The 23,619-nt window shown below is 41.6% G+C and overlaps 1 protein-coding gene across 2 annotated transcripts in view; it reads left to right on the top strand.

The window, feature by feature from the left end:
- The window catches only part of furina (furin (paired basic amino acid cleaving enzyme) a), a 186,509-nt gene that overhangs the window by 69,707 nt on the left and 93,183 nt on the right, over window positions 1–23,619 (top strand). For both annotated transcript variants that reach the window (XM_061881428.1, XM_061881429.1), the window contains exon 3: window positions 11,901–11,999. In XM_061881428.1, the coding sequence (XP_061737412.1) occupies window positions 11,901–11,999 (99 nt within the window). The remainder of the gene's footprint in view (window positions 1–11,900; window positions 12,000–23,619) is intronic.

The following is a 23,619-nucleotide window of genomic DNA, read 5'->3' as shown; positions in this document are numbered from 1 at the left end:
TATAAAAACACTGATTAAATGGCACAGGGTGTTCAAGTTTCTCCGTTACTCCGCTCGCCATTACCACGCTGAGCGAAACACTTTATTTATTTATTTTTTCCATAAATCAGACCGTGGATCACGTGTGTGCCGAACCGAAGGTATTGATCCGAACGGATCACGGATCAGTGTTGATCCGTTGCACCACTATTTGTTACCATATTCACACCTTCTTTCTCTCGCATTACCATTCGGCTGGGATGAGAATCAGGACCTCCGAGTCCGCTAGCATCACAGCTAACGTTAGCCACGCTGCTACCTCTCTGCTGGGCGAGGGCGTATACGTATTTGACGTATGACGTGACAGTATGTGTGGTGTGTATGAATGTGCGCTCACTGTCTGTGAGAAGACACAAGAAGGAGTGGGAAGAGCCTGTAGTGTAATGCCCGCAGCCAAAAGCAACTGCGTGAGAACGTATACTCGAATATTAAGATATAGTCATTTTCTGTATCGCACAAAGTCAAACTTGTGATATATCGCATATATCGATATAAGCCCTACTTGAAGGTATGCCAAGGGGTATATGAGATTTTTAAAAAATATTCTAAAAAGAGCAACACTTCAAAAATCCTTTATAAATATATTTATTGAATAATACTTCAACAAAATATGAATATAAGTTCATAAACTGAAAAGAAAAGCAATAATGCAATATTCAGTGTTGACAGTTAGATTTTTTGTGGACATGTTCCATAAATATTGATGTTAAAGATTTCTTTTTTTGTGAAGAAATGTTTAGAATTAAGTTCATGAATCCAGATGGATCTCTATTACAATCCCCCAAGAGAGAACTTTATGTTGATGATTACTTCTATGTGTAGAAATCTTTATATAAAATTTAATCACTTGTTTATTTTTCAACAAGTTTTATTTTTATATGAATGTTTATGAATCAATCAGTCAATGTTTATTTATGTAGCCCTAAATCACAAGTGTCTCAAAGGGCTGCACAAACCACAACGACATCCTCGGTACAGAGCCCACATAAGGGCGAAAAAAAAAAACTCACATCCAGTTGGACGTCGGTGACAGTGACAATGATAACTATGAAAAACCTTGGAGAGGACCGCATATGTGGGCACCCCCCCTAGGGGACCGAAAGCAATTGATGTCAAGCGGGTCTAACATGATATTTATTGTGAATGTCCAATCCATAGTGGAACCAACATAACGGTGAGAGTCCAGTCCAAAGTGGATCCAATATTGTAGCGAGAGTCCCGTCCATAGTGGAGCCCACAGGAAACCATCCCAAGCGGAGGCGGATCAGCAGCGCAGAGATGTCCCCAACCGATACACAGGCGAGCGGTCCATCCTGGGTGCCGACTCTGAACAGCCAGTACTTCATCCATGGCCACCGGACCTGTGTCCTCCCCGGCCCTCTCCACAAGGGAGAGGGGGACAGAGGAGAAAAAGAAAAGAAACGGCAGATCAACTGGTCTAAAAAGGGTTTCTATTTAAAGGCTAGAGTATACAAATGAGTTTTAAGTTGAGACTTAAATGTTTCTACTGAGGTAGCATCTCGAACTGTTACCGGGAGGGCATTCCAGAGTACTGGAGCACGAACGGAAAACACTCTATAGCCCGCAGACTTTTTTGGGGCTCTGGGAATCACTAATAAGTCGGAGTCATTTGAACGCAGATTTCTTGCCGGGACATATGGTACAATACAATCGGCAAGATAGGATGGAGGTAGACCGTGTAGTATTTTATACGTAAGTAGTAAAACCTTAAAGTCACATCTTAAGTGCACAGGGAAGCCAGTGCAGGTGAGCCAGTATAGGCGTAATGTGATCAAACTTTCTTGTTCTTGTCAAAAGTCTAGCAGCCGCATTTTGTACCAACTGTAATCTTTTAATGCTAGACATGGGGAGACCCGAAAATAATACATTACAGTAATTGAGACGAGACGTAACAAACGCATGGATAATGATTTCAGCGTTGCTAGTGGACAAAATGGAGCGAATTTTAGCGGTATTACAGAGATGAAAGAAGGCCGTTTTAGTAACGCTCTTAATGTGTGACTCAAACGAGAGAGTTGGGTCAAAGATAATACCCAGACTCTTTACAGAGTCGCCTTGTTTAATTGTTTGGTGTCAAATGTTAAAGTTGTATCATTAAAAAGAGGGCGGTGTCTAGCAGGACCGATAATCAGCATTTATGTTTTCTAGGCGTTGAGTTGCAGAAAGTTAGCGGACATCCATTGTTTAATTTCATTAAGACACGCCTCCAGCTGACTACAATCCGGCGTGTTGGTCAGCTATAGGAGCATCTAGAGTTGGGTGTCATCAGCATAACAGTGGAAGCTAACACCGTATTTGCGTATGATGTCACCTAGCGGCAGCAGGTAGATGCTGAAGAGTGCAGGGCCAAGGACCGAAACCCTGGGGAACTCCACACATTACCTTAACAAAGTCCGTGGTCACATTGTAATGGGAGACGCACTGCATCCTGTCAGTAAGATAAGAGTTAAACCAAGACAGGGCTAAGTCTGACATACCAATTTGTGTTTTGATACGCTCTAATAAAATATTATGATCGACGGTATCGAAAGCAGCGCTAAGATCCAGGAGCAACAACATAGATGATGCATCAGAATCCATTGTTAGCAATAGATCATTAGTCATTTTTGCGTGGGATTTTTCCGTAATTTGCCCTGAAACCGGATGGAAAGGTTTAACATAGATTGTTGGACGCTAAGTGTTCATTTAGCTGCTCTGCAAAAAATTTTTCAAGGTCAGGATCGAGGTTAGGTCTTTTAAGGAAAGGATGAATAACCAATTTTTTGAATGTTAGGGGAACCTTTCCAGAGGAAAGTGATACATTTATAATATTTAGCGCTGATGGACCTAATAACACAAAGAGCTCCTTGATAAGTTTTACAGGAAGTGGGTCAAGTAAACATGTTGTTAGTTTTATTCCATTTACACGTAACATTTCTCCTAATGTTATTTCACCGAAAAGAGAGGAACTATTTTGGAGGGCAGTATCCGCCGTATATACAGTCGTAGCTGTGTTAATAGAACCCTGTTGTAGCTGGGACGCATTGTCTGTAATCTTCTTTTTTAATGAGTTCCATCCATCCATCTTCTTCCGCTTATCCGAGGTCGGGTCGCGGGGGCAACAGCCTAAGCAGGGAAACCCAGACTTCCCTCTCCCCAGCCACTTCGTCTAGCTCTTCCCGGGGGATCCCGAGGTGTTCCCAGGCCAGCCGGGAGACATAGTCTTCCCAACGTGTCCTGGGTCTTCCCCGTGGCCTCCTACCGGTTGGACGTGCCCTAAACACCTCCCTAGGGAGGCGTTGGGTTGGCATCCTGACCAGATGCCCGAACCACCTCATCTGGCTCCTCTCGATGTGAAGGAGCAGCGGCTTTACTTTGAGTCCCTCCCGGATGGCAGAGCTTCTCACCCTATCTCTAAGGGAGAGCCCGGCCACACGGTGGAGGAAACTCGTTTCGGCCGCTTGTACCCGTGATCTTATCCTTTCGGTCATGACCCAAAGCTCACGACCATAGGTGAGGATGGGAACGTAGATCGACCGCTAAATTGAGAGCTTTGCCTTCCGGCTCAGCTCCTTCTTCACCACAACGGATCGGTACAACGTCCGCATTACTGAAGACGCCGCACCGATCCGCCTGTCGATCTCACAATCCACTCTTCCCCCACTCGTGAACAAGACTCCTAGGTACTTGAACTCCTCCACTTGGGGCAGGGTCTCCTCCCCAACCCGGAGATGGCACTCCACCCTTTTCCGGGCGAGAACCATGGACTCGGACTTGGAGGTGCTGATTCTCATTCCGGTCGCTTCACACTCGGCTGCGAACCGATCCAGTGAGAGCTGAAGATCCCGGTCAGATGAAGCCATCAGGACCACATCATCTGCAAAAAGCAGAGACCTAATCCTGCGGTCACCAAACCGGAACCCCTCAACGCCTTGACTGCGCCTAGAAATTCTGTCCATAAAAGTTATGAACAGAATCGGTGACAAAGGACAGCCTTGGCGGAGTCCAACCCTCACTGGAAATGTGTTCGACTTACTGCCGGCAATGCGGACCAAGCTCTGGCACTGATCGTACAGGGAGCGGACCGCCACAATAAGACAGTCCGATACCCCATACTCTCTGAGCACTCCCCACAGGACTTCCCGAGGGACACGGTCGAATGCCTTCTCCAAGTCCACAAAGCACATGTAGACTGGTTGGGCAAACTCCTATGCACCCTCAAGAACCCTGCGGAGAGTATAGAGCTGGTCCACAGCTCCACAACCAGGACGAAAACCACACTGTTCCTCCTGAATCCGAGGTTCGACTATCCGGCGTAGCCTCCTCTCCAGTACACCTGAATAAACCATACCGGGAAGGCTGAGGAGTGTGATTCCCACGATAGTTGGAACACACCCTCCGGTCCCCCTTCTTAAAGAGAGGAACCACCACCCCGGTCTGCCAATCTAGAGGTACCGCCCCCGATGTCCACGCGATGCTGCAGAGTCTTGTCAACCAGGACAGCCCCACAGCATCCAGAGCCTTAAGGAACTCCGGGCAGACCTCATCCACCCCTGGGGCCTTGCCACCGAGGAGTTTTTTAACTACCTCAGCGACCTCAGCCCCAGAAATAGGAGAGTCCACCACAGATTCCCGAGGCACTGCTTCCTCATAGGAAGACGTGTTGGTGGGATTGAGGAGGTCTTCGAAGTATTCCTTCCACCTCTCCGCAGTTGAGGTCAGCAGAACACCATCCGCACCATACACGGTGTTGATAGTGCACTGCTTCCCCTTCCTGAGGCGGCGGACGGTGGTCCAGAATCGCTTCGAAGCCGTCCGGAAGTCGTTTTCCATGGCTTCCCCGAACTCCTCCCATGTCCGAGTTTTTGCCTCTGCGACCGCTGAAGCTGCACACCGCTTGGCATGTCGGTACCTGTCCACTGCCTCCGGAGTCCTATGAGCCAAAAGGACCCGATAGGACTCCTTCTTCAGCTTGACGGCATCCCTCACCGCTGGTGTCCACCAAAGGGTTTTAGGAAATTCTGCCCCGACAAGCACCAACTACCTTGCGGCCACAGCTCCGATCCGCCGCCTCGACAATAGAGGTGCGGAACATGGTCCACTCGGACTCAATGTCCAGCACCTCCCTCGTGACATGTTCAAAGTTCTTCAGGAGGTGGGAATTGAAACTTTCTCTGACAGGAAACTCTGCCAGACGTTCCCAGCAGACCCTCACAATGCGTTTGGGCCTCCCAGGTCTGTCCGGCATCTTCCCCCACCATCGCAGCCAACTCACCACCAGGTGGTGATCGGTAGAAAGCTCCGCCCCTCTTTTCACCCGAGTGTCCAAAACATAAGGCCGCAAATCCGATGACACAACTACAAAGTCGATCATGGAACTGCGGCCTAGGGTGTCCTGGTGCCAAGTGCACATATGGACACCCTTATGTTTGAACATGGTGTTTGTTATGGACAAACTGTGACGAGCACAAAAGTCCAATAACAAAACACCACTCGGGTTCAGATCCGGGCGGCCATTCTTCCCAATCACGCCTCTCCAGGTTTCACTGTCATTGCCAAGGTGAGCGTTGAAGTCCCCAAGTAGGACAAGGGAATCACCCGGGGGAGCACTTTCCAGTACTCCCTCGAGTGCTCCCAAAAAGGGTGGGTACTCTGAACTGCTGTTTGGTGCATAAGCACAAACAACAGTCAGGACCCGTCCCCCCACCCTAAGGCGGGGGGAGCTTACCCTTTTGTCCACCGGGTTAAACTCCAACGTGCAGGCTTTGAGGCGGGGGGAAACAAGAATTTCCACCCCAGCCCGTCGCCTCTCACTGCCGGCAACGCCAGAGTGGAAGAGGGTCCAGTCCCTCTCAAGAGAAGTGGTTTCAGAGCCCTTGCTGTGCGTCGAAGTGAGTCCGACTATATCCAGCCGGAACTTCTCAACTTCGCGCACTAGCTCAGGCTCTTTCCCCCCCCCAGTGAGGTGACGTTCCACGTCCCAAGAGCTAGCTTCTGTAGCCGAGGATCGGACCGCCAAGTGCCCTGCTTTCGGCTTCCGCCCAGCTCACATTGCACCCGACCTCTATGGCCCCTGCTATGGGTGGTGAGCCCATTGAAGGGGTGACCCACGTTGCCTCTTCGGGCTGTGCCCGGCCGGGCCCCATGGGAACAGGCCCGGCCACCAGGCGCTCGCCATCGTGCCCCACCTCTGGGCCTGGCTCCAGAGGGAGGCCCCGGTGACCCGCGTCCGGGCGAGGGAAATCTGGGTCGATGTTTTTCCTTCTTCATAAAGGTCTTTGAACTGCTCTTTGTCTGATCCCTCACCTAAAACCTGTTTGCCTTGGGAGACCCTACCAGGGCGCATAAAGCCCCCGGACAACATAGCTCCTAGGATCATTGGGACACGCAAACTCCTCTACCACGATAAGGTGGCAGCTCAGAGAGGAGTTTAATGAGTTCAATTTTCTTATTAAAGATAAGAGTATATCTTTTTTTTCAAATAGTTCAAGAAAGACCACTAAAAATTTGCAATATTTTGCGCTGTTATACAATTTAATAAATCAGAAACTGATGACATAGTGCTGTATTTTACTTTTTTATCTCTTTTTATCAACCAAAAATGCTTTGCTCTGATTAGGGGGTACTTGAATTAAAAAAATGTTCACAAGGGGTACATCACTGAAAAAAGGTTGATAACTGGTCCGTTTACTGTATTGCATGTAGGTGCTGTTGTTGTGAAATGGCCACTTTGTTGGACGACGAAGGGCCCTGATTATATGTATTTTTTTACTGTATGGGCTTTAAGATTAGTTTGTCCTAATGGACATATTTCTACATTGTCAACCTTCACTTGGCCTTTTCTGCGCTTGGCATGTAACCATAATGGTTACAATCACTCAATCAAAGTTTACTTATATAGCCCTTAATCACAAATGTCTCAAAGGTTACCTAGTCATACCTAGCCTACACTGCTATTTCTGTGCAGCATCGCAATAAGCTACAGCCTATCCAAATTGTAATTTGGTAAAAACAAAAAAAAGAGTAGTGCCCCTGCTTGGATTGAATTACTGACAAACATTCCTCCTCTTTGCAACTACAGGCAATATTCAAAGATTTCAATCAGCCTATTGGGTTTGTGGGACGTGCAGCGCTGTGGACAGGGGTTAATGTGTGTCCCTCACAATAAGAAGGTCTTGGGTTTGATACCCGAGCTTGGGGTCTTTCTGTGTTGAGTTCGCATGATCGCCCTTGACTGTGTGGGTTCCCTCCGGGTACTCCGGCTTCCTCCCAGCTCCAAAGACATGCACCTGGGGATAGGTTGATTGGCAAGACTAAACAAAAATTGTCCCGAGTGTGTGAATGTGAGTGTGAATGTTGTCTGTCTAGCTGTGTAGCCCTGCGGTGAGGTCGGGAATTGTCCAGGGTGTACTCCGCCTTCTGCCCGAGTGCAACTGGGATTGGCTAGAGCCCCCCCCCCCCAGAGGGAAAAGCAGCAGAAAATGGATGGATGGGTGGATGGGTTTGTGTGAAGAAGTTGGTGGGAACACACCGATGGTCAGAAGGTCATGCACACCATACACAAATGATGTGTGTTGAAAATAATTATGAGATAAGAATATGCTAAATTCACTGCGGTGAGGTGAAAAAAATTCGAGAACATATTATTACTAAATGTACTTTGGGGGAAATGCAGTCCAGATGTTCAAACTATTTTTACAATTCTATCATATTCTTCCTTCTACCTTCAATATACACACAAGTAAAGTCTCTGAGCGTAAATTGCGTGTCTCATTTTCTCACAAGCTGCTGATGCAGAATACCGTACTTCCTTGAATTGCCGCCGGGGCGCTAATTAATTTAAAACCTCTTCTTACTCCTGCGCTTACCAAAGGCATGCTGTAAAAGTAAGCAAGCGCTAATTATTTTAAAACCTCTTTGCACTCCGGCACTTACCAAAGACATGCAGTAAAAATGTGAGTGTGATGTAAGCTTGGACCTTAAATCCTACTGAATACCTCTTAATCTTCTACCCTTTATGCGATTTCAAATTACCGGTATTGAAATCAGCCTCCATTTTGAAAATGATGACAGGGGAATTGTCACTCGTGACGCCACAAGTTTGACCAGTCGGTAATACTAAGCATGGGCTTATTATTTTGCGAAGTGAGTTTGACCCGGCAGCAATTCAAGGCAGGCGCATACTATATGGCCTGCGGCAATTCAAGGAAATACGGTATGCCAATTCCCAGCATTGTGTTTGCTCAAATAAATGCTTAATATGTGCAATGAAAAAGGAAATATGTCATGGGTGGTTTATAATACAACAATGGTCTTCTGTTCATGGAATTACCAAAATTTGCAGATGCAGTGCCGGACTCCATGTGGAAAGCAAGTTTATATCACGAATATGCAGCAGCAAACCTCTCTCCAGTTTTTTCTCCGGACAGTTTTGTTTTTTGTTAAAACATGTTTTTGTCAACATTCATTTCACACATTTTCACATTATGTGATTTGGCTAGCAGATTGGGCAAACACACAATCATGCCTGAATTAATGTGTCTGTTGACAAATAAGCCACTCAAAAGAGCCCCTGATGAGCCTTTTCTGCTCTATCTGCGACCAGTTTTATTGCATCGGTAATGGCCACTCAAGTTGTGAATCCACACTTTTCCAACCGATGTAAATTACTTTTTCCGCCAATGGAAAAAGGTTAAGCCTCACAGAAGCAATGTGGTCTGGAATAAATGGCCCAAATCATTAGCCCTTACATGTTGTTGCTGGTTGCCAGATAATGGTTAAGCTGGAGGATAGACTTTTTGCATGAAATGGACATACATGAGTGAAAGGTGGAAATAAAGTGTGTGAGTGTGAATATGTTGGTAACAGTTGAGCTCTTCTTAATGGGAGGCGACCCCTGGAACAGATTGTGTATATATTTGCATTAATGCTTCTGTTCGAGCTTATTTGCCTTGAAACAAATTGCTGTCGGGAATGTTGGTTTTGTGTTTGTGTAGGCATGCAGACTTGTGCTAATTCTTCAAATGTAGTCCTCCAACTTTTAAAAAAAACTTTGCAACTCTTTTGATTAGATAATTCTGGTATAATCTTTTTTTGGCATGTATTGTAAAATACTATGATATTCTCACAATACTTGGAAATAAAACAAATCTAATGTTATGTGAATCAAGCTATTAGTTGGGAAAAAAAGAAGACTTGATATCCGATTGGATGTGTGCTGTACTGTAATACAAGGTGTTTTTTTTATTGTTTTACAATATTGGCATGACTTGGTGCTATTTCTCTATTAAATGATTCTGTTTTGATACTGTACCTTCAAGGAATAGGACATATTATAACAATACATTGCGTAATAATGGTGCATTAATGTAATTCATGTTTACCTCGTTAAAACACTTTTGGTTATAAACTATGACATATTTAGTAATAATTTGTTGCTAAAGTTATTACAAAATACATGTGCTGCATTTTTTTTTAGTAGAATGTAACAATTTTGTGCATTATGCAATAAACCATTATGCAGTAATAGGACTATCCGAGCAACACAAAATATTTCATCTTCATAACAATTCATTTTAAGAATCGAGTGGAATGTTTCATTGCACAAACCTAAATCAAATGTAACTTCATTGACTAAGGGGAATGTGATTGCAAGCCCATCGAAAATGAACAGTACACTATGGACTCTGTAATGCAAATCCTATACCAGTGTTCCTCAAATGGGGGTACGCGTACCCCTGGGGGTACTTGAAGGTATGCCAAGGGATACTTGATATTTTTTTTTAAATATTCTAAAAAATAGCAACTATTAAAAAATCCCTTATAAATATATTTACTGAATAATACTTCAACAAAATATGAATGTAAGTTCATAAACTGTGAAAAGAAATGCAACAATGCAATATTCAGTGTTGACAGCTAGATTTTTTTGTGGACATGTTCCATAAATATTAATGTTAAAGATTTCTTTTTTTGGTGAAGAAATGTTTAGAATTAAGTTCATGAATCCAGATGGACCTCTAATACAATCCCCAAAGAGGGCACTTTAAGTTGATGATTACTTCTATGTGTAGAAATCTTTATTTATAAGTGAAAAATAAACACTTGTCCAAATATAAAGCATAGCAAGTAAATTATTCACTAAATGACAAAATGCAAATCTAAATATTAAAAACCTTTGCGCTGCATTTATATACTATAAATAATCATTTTATGTTTACACATTAACATGCAAATGCATAAACCAAAAACTTATTGTAGTTAATGTTAATAAACAATAAGTATGTTATTTGTGTTTGATATTTGTATTAGTAATTTTTATTCCTAGTTTCATGTATAGTATTAGCTTAACATAATTCATATTGCATGAGTGTATGCCTTCCAGCGCACTGGTCAATAACATTTCAGTAGGACTGTCACGATAGGTTTGGACTGTGCTTATTTATTTGTACTGTGTTTTGTATCGTTTCGTAACTAGTGCTCTTATTTTCACTTCTATTTCCTTTTTGCCTCCACCCCTCCTCCGGCCTAAGCACTGTCTCCCTCCCAAACATAGGTGTGCCTAGCATTTGGCATCATAAAAATACTTTAGGCTGTAATTTCTGACAAAGGTGCATCAATATAGTATTGAGAGCAAAGGCTGTGAATACATATGTACAAATGATTTTGGTTTTTTATTTTGTTTTAAATGTGCAACATTTTCTAACATTTATTTTCCACATTGTTATTATGAGGTATTGTTTGTAGAATTTTGAGGACAAAAATAAATGTATTCCATTTTGGAATAAGGCTGTAACATAACGTGTGGATAAGTTGAAGCATTCCGAATACTTTCTGGATGCACTCTATTTTTGTTTTCTTATTTCCTGCAGACCTTAAGACAAAGGTTCACACCAATACAATTTGCAATTAAGTGAAGAGTCATTAACTCTAATTAAATGTCTTAATTTTTTTGCAACAGGACAGGCTGAACAGTAATATACTGTACTCTCAAAATGGAAATTTCAACTGGTTGTTGTTTGCACCAGATCCACATGTTCTCTTTTTGAATCGCTATCAATATACATTTTAGAAGGGCTTGAAATATTATTAGAAAAAAAATGTGTTTAGAACACCTTACCGTAATACTATGCAGACAGAAATACAGAATACACCAGAAGTAGCTGTTTTGTTTGACATTATTTCCATGCATGTGAACACATGGCGTTAGTGTGGGAATTGATCACTGTATTGTTTCATGACACATCTTTATGGACCTCACTGCCTTCCTTGTATACCTTCCAGCTCACCTCCCACTCTCTTATCTTGGCCAACACAATGGACTAAATACCCGCTCTGCTTTAGAGAAATTATTGACTCAGCTAATACCTTTTTGATGTCTGCATTTTTACTTTCATTTATGGAATTTTCCTTTAGTGGGGACACTGAGGGTCTTACATTGGTTTCTACACACTTACACTCGTTAATACATACCCATTGCCAAGTTAGTTATGAGCATTCATAACTGTCCATACTTTCCATTGGCTTTATATACAAGGGCCTTCCTTATGTATCAACCTGTAGTAACAATTGGTCTGTTTACTTAGATGTATGTAACATAACAATATTAGGGCTTGAACGTAGCCTTAACACAATTTGCAGTATCGCTACATCATCGTCCAAAGGGACTGAAAGAAAACTGTGTTTCCATGTTTGTACAGTTTTCTGCTGCTCATATAATTTCCGTATCAACACAACTCTGCACACCAAAAATGGATGTCGCAGCACTCTAATGAATTATACTCTTGTGTAACGGTATTTTTAGCATAGCTTGGTTCACTGCTGAGCATAGATATTTTAGCTGTATTTGTTTTTTGTTTCAGGTTTTTGGTGACTATTATCACTTCAGGCATCGTACAGTGGTGAAGAGATCGTTGTCTGATCACAGGAGCACGCACATCAGACTTCTTAAAAATCCCAAGGTAAGATGTCTTCTTTTTTCATCATACTTTAGACCAGTGGTTCCCAAAGTGGGCGCTACCGCCCCCCTGGGGGCGGTGGAAAGGTCTGGGGGGGCGGTGAGGAAGAAGGGGGCGGCAGGGGGGCGGCAGTCCGAAGTCGAAGTCAGAAGTTCGAACGTTTGTTTGACGATTTGTACACAACACGTGCAGCAGGACGAGTCAGTGGACGACGCATCAGGGTCCGGTTACCACACGCCGCTCTGGCCCAGTCAGATCCGACAGCATAGACTACAAAAGCAAAAGCTCAGGTTTGTAATTTCAAGCTTGTAATGTTCAGAATTTTATCTTATAATAAAAAACGCATTCTGGCGGTCAACATCATCTTGAGTTCAAGTCAACATGAAATTGGGGACTCGCCAGAACGCGCCGTGTTGTGTTGTGTTGAGCTGGTTAGGGTGGTGCATTCACTGATATATATTGTTACGAATATATTGTGTGTATTGTACACACCTGGATGAACTGCACAGAGACATGTCTGAGAGATTTGAGGACATTTTATTGCTTGAAATACCAGACTGGGTGATCAATCCATTCCTAAATGTCGACGGTGAAGAAACTGGAGTGGCAGAGGAAGAACTGATTTCAATTCAAAATGACATTGAGCTAAGGCCAAAGTTCAAAAAGTCATATCAAGATTTTTGGTTACAAAAAAAAATCTCTGACTGCTATCAAGTGCTGTGGAACAAGGTCAAGATGTACTTTATTGCCTTCCCAACATCATATTTAGTAGAACGGGGCTTCAGTGCAGTCGCCTTGCTTCTTTCCAAGCAAAGAAAACCGACTGAAAATTACTGACCGCGGGGATCTACGACTTCTTCTTAGTGAGTTCCAGCCTGATGTTGAGAAGCTTATGTCCCTGCACCAAGCACATCCATCCCATTAATGTTAAGTGTGAGACAATGAAGGTTACTGGTGGAATGTTTATTTACCATTCTATGTTGCTGAAGCAGTTAAAACTGCTAAAAAATAAATTGGTTTACTAAATTGGGTTTTATTTGTGAAATACACATTTGTGTTTAACCTTTCTCTTTTCAAATTGCAGCATACCAAATATCAAGAAAGAGGTGTTTGTTACCATATGTGTCTGTGGGGGTGGAGGGTGGGGGGGCGCTAGGAATTCACTGGGGAGCCAAGGGGGCGCCAGCCTGCAAAAGTTTGGGAACCATTGCTTTAGACAAACAAGAAACATTTATGGACATCATGAATTTTCAGATAAATTGCCATTGTAGCATGAATGTTCACGATGGAAGAGTGTGGAGAAAATATAATATTAAGGTTGTAAATATATTTAACTGATGTAGTTGTTTTTTGAATACAGTGTATCATTTTAATTAAGTAATAAATGATGAAACAAGTATTAATAAAAACCTAACAGCTAAAAATAATAGAAAAAAAAAAAAAAATCATAAGCCATTTAGTTATTTCAAATGTTATCCCCAGAAAAGCCTCAGCATCCACACTGCCTGTTGTCATGTTATCTGAGTGATGGAAGCTAAACTGGCTCTTCTCTGAGGAGGCCTGCAAGACATAAACACTCCCCTGTGGACCGCTGAAATGTAGTTCAGCCTTCTTGACTGATGAAAATGGAAATTTCACATTTCCAGTACTCTTGCAAGAAAATATGAGGTTAGTTTAAAAATGAATATTTACCCTACCCCATAGGGTAAGACAAAGCGAGAAGTAAGAAAATAATATTCTTCACAGCAATGGGAATACAAGGCAATTGAAAGTCTAAGTAAAACGAGTGTGTGAGTTTATTTTGAACATTGGAAAATATCCTAAAACTGTATTTAAATATATTATTTGTATCATAACCTACTCAGTGGCCGAGTGGTTAGAGTGAGTTCAAATCCCGGCCGAGTCATACCAAAGGCTATACAAATGGGACCCATTATATCCCTGCTTGGCACTCAGCATCAAGGGTTGGAATTGGGGATTAAATCACCAAAAATGATTCCCGGGCGCGGCCATCGCTGCTGCTCACTGCTCCTCTCACCTCCCAGGGGGTGATCAAAGGTGACGGGTAAAATGCAGAGAATAATTTCGCCACACCGAGTGTGTGTGTGACAATCATTGGTACTTTAACTTTAACTTTAAATGACAGGGCCTTACTTCAATTACTGTAAACAGGAAATTAAAATAACATACATCTACAAGAGCATCAGTGCACATAGGTTGTTTTGCTTATTGTTTGGTACAAAATGTTAGAAGGTTATGGTTGGAGTCCACCAACAAAAAAGGTGACCAATGGAAATGCCAAAAATGACTATTTTTGACATTTCTAGATTATCCTGGTGCATTGGAGCGCCACGACACCCTTGGCCAGTTTGCTTTTACCCTGAAAAACCTGCTGCATATCTTGATGGTAACATTCTTCTTGCAATAAGTAACCGTGCCATCAATTAGTTTCATCTCCAATAACCCACTCATCTCTCTTAACATAACCAATTTAAACTTTTGACAGAAAAAGCAAACAAGATAAATGCATAGACCAGTAATCCAGACTAATAGATTTAGGCTCATTTTCCCAACATTTTCCAAATACATGCACCTGGGGATAGGTTGATTGGCAACACTAAATTGGCCCTAGTGTGTGAATGTGAGTGTGAATGTTGTCTGTCTATCTGTGTTGGCCCTGCGATGAGGTGGCGACTTGTCCAGGGTGTACCCCGCCTTCCGCCCGATTGTAGCTGAGATAGGCGCCAGCGCCCCCCGCGACCCCGAAAGGGAATAAGCGGTAGAAAATGGATGGATTTAGGCTAAATCCAAATACTCCCCCTTCCCCATTTTTTTTAAACCTTTAACACTTGGTTTTGAGCGTTCACGTCAATTAAGTGGTGTCTGATTTCTCCGTCAGCTAAGAGGGAAGGGCTAAGTATTACGGCCGCACAGCCCCAGAAACAAGTTTAACTTGGGAACCTCTCCGGGAATGATACCTTTTCCACATTACACTATGCCTGCTAAAACGATGGCATAAAACATACAATGAAAAGCCTACAAATCTAAGCAATAAACTTACTTTTTGATTTTCATAATAATGCAATGCCATGTAATTATTAATTACTATTTGTTTGTATTTTTTTTTATAGCTTTTTAGAATGGTCCAGTTCCCATGTATTTTTGTAAAAATAGCTGTGACTATATTATTTGTTTTATCGATGTAGAAAAAATAAACGGCACAATCAATCAAAGTTTAGTTATATAGCCCTTAATCACAAATGTCTCAAAGGGCTGCTTGAACCACAACAAGATCCTGTGATCAGATCTCACATCAGGGCAAGAAAAAAACTCAACCCAACGGGAACAACGAGAAACTTTGGAAGGGGCCGCAGGTGTGGGGATGCCCCCTTGGGTGACCGCTGGTTACAATTAATAATGTGAGAGTCCAGTCCATAGTGGGGCCTGCAGGGGATCCTCTTGCATGTAGACACGTTGGGGTGTAGAGAGGTCACCGACTGATGCATAAGGAGTGGTCACCCCGGGTCCTGACTTCATGTGAAAGTCCAGTACATTGGGAGGCCAGCAGGGAATCATCTTGAATGGGTACAAGTCAGCAGCGCAGAGACTTCACCAACTGATGCAAAGAGTAGCAGTCCATCCTACGTACCGACTTCGAACAGTTAGCGCAAAATCCATGGGGCTGATCCTTGGTCACCTGATAAGATAACCTTTCCACGCAGGAGAGGGTGTCAGAGCAGAAAAGAGATACGGCAGATCAACTGGTCTGAAAGGGGGTCTATTTATAGTAGGGCTGCAAATCTTTGGGTGTCCCACGATTCGATTCAATATCGATTCTTTGGGTCGCTATTCGATTATACATAGATTTTTTCGATTCAACGCAATTCTCGATTCAAAAACGATATTTTTCCGATTCAAAACGATTCTGTATTCATTCAATACATAGGATTTCAGCAGGATCTACCCCAGTCTGCTGACATGCTAGTAGAGTAGTAGATTTAAAAAAAAAGCTTTTATAATTGTAAAGGACAATGTTTTATCAACTGATTGCAATAATGTAAATTTGTTTTAACTATTAAACGAACCAAAAATATGATTTATTTTATCTTTGTGAAAATATTGGACACAGTGTGTTGTCAAGCTTATGAGATGCGATGCAAGTGTAAGCCACTGTGACACTATTATTCTTTTATTTTTATTTTTATAAATGTCTAATGATAATGTCAATGAGGGATTTTTAATTGCTGCTATGCTGAAATTATAACTAATATTGATACTGTTGTTGATAATATTAATTTTTGTTTCAATACTTTTGTTCTGTTTCGTGTTTGTGTTTTCTCTCAATTGCTCTGTTCATTGCAGTTCTGAGTGTTGTTGGGTCAGGTTTGGTTTTGGAATTGGATTGCATTGTTATGGTATTGCGGTGTATTGTTTTGGATTGATGAAAAAAAAAAAGAAAAAAAAAATGATTTTTTTAAAAATGAGAATCGATTCTGAATTGCACAACGGGAGAATCGCGATTAAATTTGAATCGATTTTTTTCCCCACACCCCTAATTTATAGGCTCAAACAGGGGTCCCCAAACATTTTGACTCGGGAGCCGAAATGGGTTAAAAAAATTACGCGCACTAATTGACTGAAAGAGCGTGCACTTGTCGCTCGCGAGCGCGATGATGTCACGTTATCGAATGCATTTTTTTTAATATATAATTTACCTAAGCGGCTAAGAGACACAGAGTAACAAGAGCAAGAAAATGGATTTTAAAGGACAGATTTAAAAAAATAATAATTAAAAATTAAATACATTTAAAAAATGTATTTACATTTTTTAACATTAAACTTCCCGCGGGCTGGATTCTGGACGCTGGCGGGACGGAGTTTGGGGGACACCCTGGGCTAGAGTATACAGATGAGTTTTCAGATGGGACTTAGATGCTTCTACTGAGGTAGCATCTCTAACTGTTACCGGTAGCACAACAACCTAAGCCATGTTTTCAATTGTTTATTGTATGTTTTAACTGCTTGTTACAACAAACCAGCAATGGTTTGAAGCTACCGTAGATTATTGCTTCTGAACACTGCATTGCTTGTCTTTTGTTATCTGACTCATTAGTAATATAACATGATACATGTTTGTGAAAAGTTCACCCTTTGCCATTGTGTTTGGAACCATGTGCGACCAACGTGTAATGGCATAACTATCGGATGCATTTTTTCTTCTCGGCACAAGGACAGACGTCAACTGATCCGCTTCAGAAACAATAAAAAAAAGACCGGTTGTTTTTTTCTTGATGTAGACAGTCAATAGAAAAGAAGAGCCCAAACACAGCTGAACATCCTGTGTGACTGCATCTTGCAAGTAAACAAACATTTATTGCATTTGATATATGTCACTGGTGGCAAGGGTTGATGACGTCGCGAGACTCGAGTGATGGCCGAATTCCAAGGGGCGTACACCACATGGCACTAGATTCTTAGATGAAGGGGAAAAATAATTTGGATTGGGCCTTAGATTGGTAAAGTCTAGTCTGAAACTGAACAGTCTAGTTCAGTCATGACAAAGAAGCAAACACAATAAATGCATTGAAGCGATAGAATGCCCTGAAAATACGATTACCTGGATGAAAGAGAACATCCATAGACACGCATAATCCAGGATTTTGCCGTATGGTATGGCTCACACACTTATTAAACACATTTATCAAACACATCATTCACGCATGTGCGCGGTGATTGATGGAGCCTCTACTTGCTCACTGTGGTTAAAACTGCTGGCTGTTGGGTTTGAAACCACTCTTCAGCCACCCAGCCGCTAGGGTAGGCCGCACGTGCTATGGGGAGTAGCTAAACATCAGACACACCGAGCAAACAGCAGAGAGGAGCTAATGCTAGCTGTGGTCCGAAGTCGCTAACAGAACTAAACAAACAGATGAGATTTGTGATAAAGTTGCAACATGGAGAGATATATGTTCTTTAAGCAAATTGGTGTACAGTATATAACGCAGTAGTCACTCACCAATTGCCAAGTTGGTAGTCGAGAAGTCGGAACCTGAGCCGCCATATTCTAGTTTATTGTGTTGTGTCATTGTAAGTCAGAGAACCCAGACTATAGTAGAGGAGTGCAGGGGAGACGTTCCCTTCAGTTCACTTTACCCAGCAAAGGGTCTGCTAAGATCCGCTTTCCGGTCAGAATTTGAGGCCGCCGATTTGTGACAATCTGGTTGCTTTATTATTATTTTTGTAGGACACAACCGGACCCATTCATCACTTTACTGCACAGTGCACGCGCTCCCCTCTCTCTGTACTCGCACACTCACTCACTGACTACACTGAGCCAACACGTTGACATTCTCGCAAACACACATACTATACGCTCATAAGTTAACCAGCTCCCATGTTGTGCACATTTAGATACATAACATGTAGATACATAACATGTAGAAACGTATACGCGCACACAGCTGCTTGGCTTGATGCCAAATATTAGTGGAGCTAGGACCGCCCATCTATTGTCAACTAGTGCAAGTAAAATGACTGAATTTGGTAACAAATTGCTACAATTTGTGTTTTATCTTTAACAGATGTGTGTTTTACCTGCTACATAGCTTATCTGGGTACATTTATCCATAGTTTTAAAAGTTCTTACTAATAATTTTATTTTTCTTAAAGCACATGCCAGCATTGGCAACCACAAATCAGGAAGCATTTAATATAACGTAAATTAATCTTTCCTTAAAATTATATTCTAATCTAATCCTTGATTATGGCCGACTATATGTAATATGGAAAATTATAAATTATTCTTTGAGTGCAACAAGAAAAATACAATGTGTTTAATGCCTTTTGATTTATATTTTAACCTTCTAAAAGTGCAATGAGAAACATATTTATTGTATTGCAAGATTTTCTGTTACAAAAAAGCCAAAAAGGACACTTTGTCATAGTTCCTTTTATTTGGAAAAAGTATCAATAAGTATTTGAAAAGTATCAATATACATTTTGGTACCGGTACCAAATTATTGGTATCGGTGCAACCATAGTACAGACACTTAACAAATTACTACAACTTTGTGTTACAACAAGTAGTAACAACAGATAAATCCGTGACAACAACTGTTCAGTGGGTGGGCTCTTGCGGCTGGTGTTCTGAGGAAGCCCCCATCCTGTCGCACTACTTGACAGTTCTGACTTTTGAGTTGCACAAGTGTGGCTCCTCAGCACTCCTCCTCCAGAAAATTATATGTTGTGGTTCACAAGTGTTAACCTACGCAGCCAATCATTGCCATCACAAGGCATCGTACAAAGGTGCTTTACTTAATGTCATAATGCCGCACTGTGCATTAGTGCTTTTGGCGTATGTTGGTGCTGACGTGTTTTGCAGTTTGTCTTTTTTCTGCTGTTTATTTAAAGGTAAAACTGCATTACAAGCTATATTATACAGAGGAGCTTCATATTTAGAAATTAAAATAACTGTCCTCAAAATACAATAATTATTAGCTGTTGGTATTTTCATTGGTAATTTACTATCTGGCAAAGCTGATCACCACCCAAATCAGAAGAGGATCTTACCCAAACATACAAGTTACAACCTACTTAAACGGGAACATTATCACCAGACCTATGTAAGCGTCAATATATACCTTGATGGTGCAGAAAAAAGACCATATTTTTTTTTAACCGATTTCCGAACTCTAAATGGGTGAATTTTGGCGAATTAAACGCCTTTCTGTTTATTGCTCTGGTGGCGATGACGTCAGAACGTTACGTCACCGAGGTAATACAGCCGCCATTTTCATTTTCAACACATTACAAACACCGGGTCTCAGCTCTGTTATTTTCCGTTTTTTTTTGACTATGTTTTGGAACCTTGGAGACATCATGCCTCGTCTGTGTGTTGTCGGAGGGTGTAACAACACTAACAGGGAGAGATTCAAATTGCACCACTGGCCCGAAGATGCGAAAGTGTCTGCCGCCAGACCCCCATTGAATGTGCCAAAGTGTCTCCACATTTTACCGGCGATGACAGACATGGCACAGAGATGTATGGATAACCTGCAGATGCATTTGCAACGATAAAGTCAACTAAATCACAAAGGTGAGTTTTGTTGTTGACTTATGTGCTAATCAGACATATTTGGTTGCGGCGTGACTGCCAGCTAATCGATGCTAACATGCTATTTACCGGCGGTGCTAAAGCAGACATGGCACAGAGATGTATGGATAACCTGCAGATGCATTTGCAACTATATTACGTTTCCTTCCACCCACATTTAATGCGAAAACAACACTTACCAATCGACGGATTTAAGTTGCTCCATTATCACAAAATGCGAAAGTCCTGAACGTTTGGTCCGCACATTTTACCGGCGATGCTAACGCAGCTATTCGGTCGGCCATGCTATGGCTATGAATCGCGTCAATAGCTATTCGCTCAATAGCTTCAGTTTCTTCTTCAATACTTTCATACTCCAACCATCTGTTTCAATACATGCGTAATATGTTGAATTGTTTAAGCCGCTGAAATCTGAGTCTGAATCCGAGCTAATGTCACTATATCTTGCTGTGGTATTCCCATTGTTTGTTTACATTGGCAGCACTGTATGACGTCACAGGAAAATGGATAGGGGTTTCGAAGATAGCGAAAATAAGGCATTTTAAAGCTTTATTTAGGGATATTCCGGGTCCAGTAAAATTTAGAAAAAAACTTCAAAAAATACAAAAAGCCACTGGGAACTGATTTTTATTGTTTTTAAACCTTTTGAAATTGTGATAATGTTCCCCTTTAACAAGACCTGGGCAATTAATTTGACACTGGGGCCACATTTATAGAAAAAGTCTATAGCAAACAAAATACAGATCGTAAACACACCCATAAACAACTTTACATAGTACACTATTTACATCTGCATTTACTCTTCCTTTTAAAAAGAAAAAAAACACGTACATTAAAATTAATTTGAGTCAATTAAATTTCTGGAATTGATTGTATTTTATCCCCTCTCAGTTGTTTGAAAAAGGCTACATTAGATAGCAAGTTATGTATTAAGGTGCCGGACAGCTTAAGGAACTCTCATTCATTTACTTTGGGAATATCAGTGAATAAAGAGCTGTGGTCTGTTGTATGAATTGCCTTGGTTGTAGGTCACGGGAGGTGTCTGCGTCATGAGAACACTAATAGTGTAAGCCAAGTTAACTCTTGTGTGAAGACGGACAAAATAAATGAGTTGTACATGAAAGAAAGCGCAGCTTCCTCATTAACAAGACATGGTGTCACATTTAAGGACTACACGCTTAGAGTGACCAAAGAATGTCAAAGTTTGAGCCCCCAAAACTGTTTGATTTTGCCGTAATGAGGCACCCACATATCTGATAGAATCACTTTTCTGCAGAATTTTCATTGTAGAAATCTGCTCCCGTGTCTTTCCCTGACACCCGCCTGTCACACTGGCTGCTCTGTAAACAAACCTGGCCAACTATGCTTTGCCTCGTCTGCCTCCATAGTGCCTATGATTGCAATAATAACTCGGATATCACTCAAAGCGCAGGTCCAACCATTGAAATACTTTGTAAAGTTCAAAACTTATCATTTGAAAACGATACTGCATATAGTTTTTCCAGTTTCAATGTCGACGGTTTAAAAATATTATTTTGAAAAGCTTGATGGGTCATTATCGGCCCGTGGGCCGTTATTACCCAGGTCTATAAGTATTTTTTTTTGCAAGTGGTCCATTACATGGATTCAATTCTTTTTAAGATGCCAATACACTTCTCAATCAATCAATCAATCAAAAAACCAAATCACTTACGATAAAATTTATCAAATGGAAGTTACCACTGTAAACATTTTAATCCATTACAAGCCAGGTAACTTGTTTTAAGGTCAGTTTTTGGATAGGTGTGATACTGGTGAAAAATAGGGATAGAGCAGTGGACAATATCCATCGTTCAGGTCGTATCACAATTTTGTGGTTATGGTGCAGGTTTGATGTACCCTGTTCTTCTTTTTACCACCCTAGGATTCCATGTTTCCCTATGATCCAGACCTTTACCATTTATTAGAAGTAGTAGTAGCTATGTCATTAGTTCTTACAAAACTATCTGACACTTGATTTAATGTAAACTAAATATATGCTATTTTTATAACCACATGATATTCCATGAATATCAAACTATTTTATTCCATTCCAAACTATACTATTCTATCAAACTTGACCAGCACGAGCAGTAAACATGGAGATATGAGTTTTTGCTCTGGCCGAGTCACCACTGAGAGGCTGTTGGAAAACTGTGGGAAGTGAACGTTTTATCTTAGCTTTTCTACCTGAATCTTTTCTTCTTACGCTGTCAGTTGACACACCGGTGATGTCGCTAAGGAATACTTGACATGTTGGATGTGTTACCAACAGTGGCGCTGCAAGCTCGGGGGCCCTGTTGCTCCCCTGTGGGGCGGCAGGGCACAACAAGCACTCAGTCTACGACCCCGAAGGCGGGAAGGTCTGGGCAGGGACTCAGTAAACTGTGCAATGGTCGTCTTGACCCCAGAGGGCAGAGCCCCGATGGTCCACCATCTTCTTTCCCTTTTCAAGCAGCCCAGCGTACCGCCTCGGATGAAGTGCGCCCAACGAGGGCCAGATACCGCTACGTCTTGCACAGGTCTTGCACATAGGTGCAGTATCACTTTCTTACCGCCGTCATCATAGCTCACACTGAATTTCTTTACCGCTTACCATGTCGAATGACGAACGCCTCCATGACTCTACTGTTTCTAGCAGATGCTTGAGTTGATTAAAGATTTTGAATTTGATCAGTGTGCACACTTAAGACCAAAATGATTATATACCAAAGCTAAATTTAGACAAATTGATGTCATAGCCCAGACTGACTGAAAGTCAGACAGACACTTCTGCATTGACATAAAAATCTACAGAAATGTCCATATGCTAAATTATTCTTAATCGTTTTCTTTTACAAAGTTGTAATGATATAAATATTAGGTTATGCTATAATTCAAATCACTACAACCTTGATTAACCATGATTATACAGGATCTTTGACTACTAGGTTATGCTCGAAGGCAAAGCTAATTTATAACCATGGTACAAATTATTGTTCCCTCATAATTGTCAGAGAGATTTCTGATGCAAGTCATTTTCAGGCTGAGCCTATATACTGTGGTCGTGCAGCTCAGGTGCAGGCAGGGAATAGAGAACATGTCTGTTGCCCTTGTTAGAGCTAAACCAGGCACTCTCTATTTGGGATTTCCTTTACCACCATGTCTTCATTTCCTGTTGTTGAATTCCCACAACTCTTTATATAATGTGAAACATTACTGTTTCATATGCTCTATAAAGTTTACAAAGGGTCACATCTGCTTTAATCCATCCATCCATTTCCTACCGCCTGTCCTTTTTGGGGTCTTTCGTGCCTACAAATATTTACAAGATGATATTATTTTTCTTTTAAACATGGAAGGTTGCTATTTTAAAAAAACAACATTTTTTACTTTACTCTGCTGCAATTAGTTATCTCATCAAAGCAGTTTTAATCTGGCGGTCCATATCAAATTAAGTTGACACACTCATGAGAGATCCACAGTTTTTTTTTAGATTAGGAAAACTTTGTT

Source organism: Nerophis ophidion, linkage group LG02 (assembly GCF_033978795.1).
Source record: "Nerophis ophidion isolate RoL-2023_Sa linkage group LG02, RoL_Noph_v1.0, whole genome shotgun sequence".
In the NCBI taxonomy this organism is placed as follows: Eukaryota; Metazoa; Chordata; class Actinopteri; order Syngnathiformes; family Syngnathidae; genus Nerophis; species Nerophis ophidion.
The sequence above is the reverse complement of the archived record's forward strand: the minus strand, read 5'-3'. Positions and strand labels throughout refer to the sequence as shown.